The 5,000-nt window shown below is 40.1% G+C and overlaps 1 protein-coding gene across 3 annotated transcripts in view; it reads right to left on the bottom strand.

Annotated features, from left to right (window-relative positions):
• Positions 1-5,000, bottom strand: part of rictor (rapamycin-insensitive companion of Tor) — a 36,974-nt gene that overhangs the window by 3,891 nt on the left and 28,083 nt on the right. For all 3 annotated transcript variants that reach the window (XM_027365547.2, XM_027365549.2, XM_027365548.2), the window contains exons 17-23: positions 4,756-4,999; positions 4,403-4,568; positions 4,012-4,123; positions 3,424-3,611; positions 2,730-3,026; positions 452-823; positions 1-319 (exon numbers count right to left, since the gene is read on the bottom strand). The exon at positions 1-319 is cut by the window's left edge and continues 40 nt beyond it. In XM_027365547.2, coding sequence (XP_027221348.2) covers positions 1-319; positions 452-823; positions 2,730-3,026; positions 3,424-3,611; positions 4,012-4,123; positions 4,403-4,568; positions 4,756-4,999 — 1,698 coding nt within the window. The remainder of the gene's footprint in view (positions 320-451; positions 824-2,729; positions 3,027-3,423; positions 3,612-4,011; positions 4,124-4,402; positions 4,569-4,755; position 5,000) is intronic.

The following is a 5,000-nucleotide window of genomic DNA, read 5'->3' as shown; positions in this document are numbered from 1 at the left end:
CTCAGACTCTGTGATAGCAGGAAACCTGTCCTTCCCAGTAGTGCCATTAGTGATTGCAACAGTCATACCCACTCCTTCAGGATGGCTCTTCTTGTCAGAGGATGCATCATAAAGCAGGAGGTCCAGGTCCAGGGGCAGGGCAAAGCCAACATAACATTGCCCTGACTGGTGATGTGTTAGGCCACTCATGGACACCCCTCTACCTGTGCCAGCTCCTGTGCCACCTCCACGAATGCCAAAGGAACGCACAGAAGAAACCTCACTACAACCTGAAGGAGACCGCACCATCCCTCGCACATCGAGAAGGTCGCGCATCAAGCTGAGGGATATCATTAAGCATTAGTGTATTCAATTCCATGAAAAGCTATAAGAAAGCTGTTTACTCTATTTGCACTAAATATAACTGTTATTTAGAATATCTGTCTTTCACCAAAAAAAAAAAATTACTTACTATGGCACTCCTTGATCATAGCTGGAAGACAGAAAGCCCTTGAGAGAATTGCGCGAATTCTTTTCCTCTTGCGTTGACTCTGACACTACTCTCCGGTGTTTGGTGATGTTGCGCAGTGTTAAGTAACTCTGTGTTGACAAGGGCTGGCCAGTAGCTACTCCTGACCCTAGCACACCAGGAGTTGCACTCCCACCACCTCCACTCCCTCCGGTACCTCCTCCCCCACTATCCTCAGCAAAGAGAGCTCCACTTGACCCACGGATTGAACCCCCTCGTGTCCCTCTCATCAAGTCAACACCACCTTCAATAACTGCCTGAGATCCTATGGTTGACAATGAAGCACCACTAGCAATGGGGCTCAGACGAGACTCACTGAAAATCAGAAATCCTTCTATAATAAATCGTATGGAGAGTAACTTTTCTTTTGTTTTCTTGTTTTGTTTTTTTCTTACAAATAAGACATCTCTGTTAGTTATTCAAGTGTTTGCTTAAAGATAATCAAATGAAGCACAAATCTGTTATCATTTAGCATACATTCCTAATAGTATAAGCAAATGACTGAAAAGAATATGACCATTGCATTATTGTGTGTGTGTGTGTGTATGTGTGTGTGTGTGTGTGTGTGTGTGTGTGTGTGTGTGTGTGTGTGTGTGTGTGTGTGTGTGTGTGTGTGTGTGTGTGTGTGTGTGTGTGTGCGTGTGTGTGTGTGTGTATGTGTGTGTGTGTGTGTGTGTGTGTGTGTATGTGTGTGTGTGTGTGTGTGTGTGTGTGTGTGTGTGTGTGTGTGTGTGTGTGTGTGTGTGTGTGTGTGTGTGTGTGTGTGTGTGTGTGTGTGTGTGTGTATGTGTGTGTGTGTGTGTGTGTGTGTGTGTGTGTGTGTGTGTGTGTGTGTGTGTGTGTGTGTGTGTGTGTGTGTGTGTGTGTGTGTGTGTGTGCGCGCGCGTGTGTGTGTGTGCGCACGTGTGTGCGTGCGTGTGTGCAAATGACTGAAAAGAATATGACCATTGCATTATTGTGTGTGTGTGTGTGTGTGTGTGTGTGTGTGTGTGTGTGTGTGTGTGTGTGTGTGTGTGTGTGTGTGTGTGTGTGTGTGTGTGTGTCTGTGTGTGTGTGCGTGCGCCTGTGTGTGCGTGCGCCTGTGTGTGCGTGTGTGCGCGTGTGTGTGTGTGTGCGTGTGTGTGTGTGTCTGTGTGTGTGTGTGTGTGTGTGTGTGTGTGTGTGTGTGTGTGTGTGTGTGTGTGTGTGTGTGTGTGTGTGTGTGTGTGTGTGTGTGTGTGTGTGTGTGTGTGTGTGTGTGTGTGTTTAGCGTGCAAATGTGTGATTGTGTTGTGTGTTTGGTATGAGGTGTGCTAAAAGTGTTAGGTGTGTGTAATGTGCTATGCATTCTGCGTGTACTATGTATAACATATGTTGTGTATGTATGACAAAATGTTTAAAGCTCTAAGCATAAAAACTAAATAAGACAATAACTTTTTCACCTTCATAAAAATGTACAATATTGAAAATTTTGGGTCTAAACTTCTTTCAATTAACAAAGAAATAAGATACAGCCTATCCAAAGTTACCTTCATTTTGGAATTTGTTTATTTCTGTATATAATTGTATATCCTTTATAATTCCCATATTCTGGTAGTTTAATTTCTTCAAAATGAGTATTATCTAATAATTCTGCTGAATGCAATGGGTAAGTTGAATATAGTAGTAAAATAAAACAATTTAGTGGAAAAGATGCATGTTTAGTTATGCAATCACTACAACAGGATGCAAGCTGTAATTAAACACAAATAATATTAATAAAGGAAGCAATTTTCACAACATTGTTCATGCAAGTGCATAAACCATAAATTAAGGAGAAGCAAATTCAACTCAGGTCCCTAGAATTTGGGAAACAAAGGCATTTGCAATGAATATTTGGTAGCCTGCATATCATAAGGGAAAACACAGAACAACCTGCCCAAATTATTAAAATAACACTTATAATAATTATAAAGATGACCAGTCTTTGTTGTATTAAGATCTGTTCTCAGCATACCTACTTGGCTATTTATGTTTTGCATTTCCCAATCAATCTTTTGAATCTTTACTCATGTAGAAAGCAGTATATGTATCTAGAGAAGCATGCTGATTTTCACTTCATTTTATACATTAACTGGTGAAGTGTTGCTATTTCACTAAACATAATAAATAAGTAAAATAAAATGTACTTCTGGATCAGTATCAATCCTCAGTGAAATGGAACTGATATTGCATGATTGTACTAGATTTCCAAACAACTCACACATGAGGCCTGAACTGCGCAGGTGTGTGAACTGCCAGTTGATAACCGTCATCTAAATGCATATCGGACGTTGGAAAATCTTGGTCCTGTGCTGGATCTGACAATGAATCAGAGCTTATTGTGTATCTCTGGTCAGCAGCCTCATCATCTGAGCCAAAGTGATCAGTGAGGGAGTGGCTTCGGGAACTGGTCCCCCTTAGCTTTTTGGCTGACTGCAGAAAAGCGGACATCATGCGATCAGAGGTTGTCGAGGAGTTGCTGGTGCGGCTACATGTGCTCTCCCGCCGTCTTTCTTGCCTATCAAACCGATAAAACTCAGAATCAAATCTAACTCTTATGTGTTCTGGTTCAACAGTAATAAAAGAAATGGTGTTTAATATGCCTTCCTTTCTCATCTAATTACAAAAAACTGACTAAATCTAAAGACCAGTGATAGCTAGCATTCCTAAACATAAATAATAAAACTGCAAAAAACACAAACATACTAGCAATTCTGAAACATCCATACAATACATTCTAAATTATTCTTAAGAATCATTAGTACAGTTACTCTCTTTTCAGTTGATTTACTTGGTCCTTTGAAGAAGAAGAAAAATAAACAAACAAGAAATAAACCATACAAAAGAAACAATTAAATCAGCACTGCTTGCTTTCATTTTCTAAAGTCTCTACACATACACAGATGCACACTTACTTCCTGCGCATGCTTGAAAAGATTTTGCTGAGGCGGATGGAAGATCTTTTCCCAAGAGTGAGATCATCTTGTGAGGGAGCAGACTGAGGGGGGTCTGAGGAAGGAAGCTCCTCCAAGACTGGTGCGCAGTCTGAGAGACTCCTCTGGTGACCCATCATGGACGATGGTTTTGACTTGTGTGGTAGAGTCTGGCAAAAGGGAGATCATGGAATCAGTGTCACTGCAATAATAAAAAGGAACTCCATTGAACAAGAGATCGTCCTTGTTTACAGAACAGCAGGGGGAAAGAACAAACAGTCATTACTCATATATACTCTACTCCTGCCAACAGAAGACAGAGGAAGGATAAGATAGTTGGTGTTGATTCATCTATAAAACACAGAAAGGTTAAAAGGACATTGAGTGACAGATAGCCTATGGACCGATACAGTAAGTGGAACATTAATATTGACATGCTCAGATGTTATGTGCCAAAAAATAACCAAATAAAAGAGGAAAAAAATAAAATAAAATAAATTAATAAACAAACAAAATAAAAGACCTTCCTTATATATAGCAAAAATCACTGTCACAGATAAGGCCACTTACCTGACTTTTTCCACTGGTTGGGTATGTATCATCCAAACCAATACCATCCACTAGCAATGACCCTCCGTCACTGCAATCATCAGAGTCATCACCTACGTAAAATCCGCCACTTCTGGGGAAAAAAAAAAAAAAAAAAAAAAAATTATATATATATATATAAGATGTTATTCAGTAATATAATTAAAATACTTATCACTGCACATTCTTTCGCAAGATAAGATTAGCTGAAAAATGAAAAATAACACACGGATTTGCCTCTATTACATCAAGACCACCACTCACTATTTCACTATGAGTTGTGATGAGAGAGCAAGTCAACATGCACTCTGATCAAATATTCATCAAACTCTTCCTTGAACATTATTAATCTAGGTTGGTCATCAATACTTACTTTGATAACTCTAGGTCATCAGCATCACTCTCAGAGATCTGATGACCACGGACACTGATATAGTTCTCATCCCCCTGTCCCTGGTTATTTGTCCCTCCCCAAGATTCCATTAGCTCTTCTACATACTGCCAAGGTTCATGATGGTGACGAGTAACAGACTCCCAACCTAAGGAAAAAATAGACAGAAAGAGAGATAAAATTTCATACAGTTAAAGACTTGACTCAAATCAACATGAATATGCTACAATGCTTTCAATGAGGAACCACAATATGTATATAAACTAAACCCAAAATTTTATAAATCTTTTCACTGCAAATTTCATCTTCAAGATCATTACTATATGTATCCTTACCATACTTTCGCAGCAGACTAGCTCCATCTCTAGTAGTCGCCACCAAACACAGGGCATGGAAACATGTTCCTCTAACTGAGTACACAGGGCATGAGGCAGCAAGCTGTGTGAGGGATGTCAGCACCCCCTCACAGCTCAAGAAACCAGCACCATCACTGCTCAGCCCCACATGACCCATAGCCCATATAGCAACCTTTAGTTCATATATATCTTTCGCAGTTGCAACATTGCCATTCTTCATAACC

The sequence above is a fragment of the Penaeus vannamei genome, chromosome 38, assembly GCF_042767895.1.
Source record: "Penaeus vannamei isolate JL-2024 chromosome 38, ASM4276789v1, whole genome shotgun sequence".
Classification (NCBI taxonomy): domain Eukaryota; kingdom Metazoa; phylum Arthropoda; class Malacostraca; order Decapoda; family Penaeidae; genus Penaeus; species Penaeus vannamei.
The sequence above is the reverse complement of the archived record's forward strand: the minus strand, read 5'-3'. Positions and strand labels throughout refer to the sequence as shown.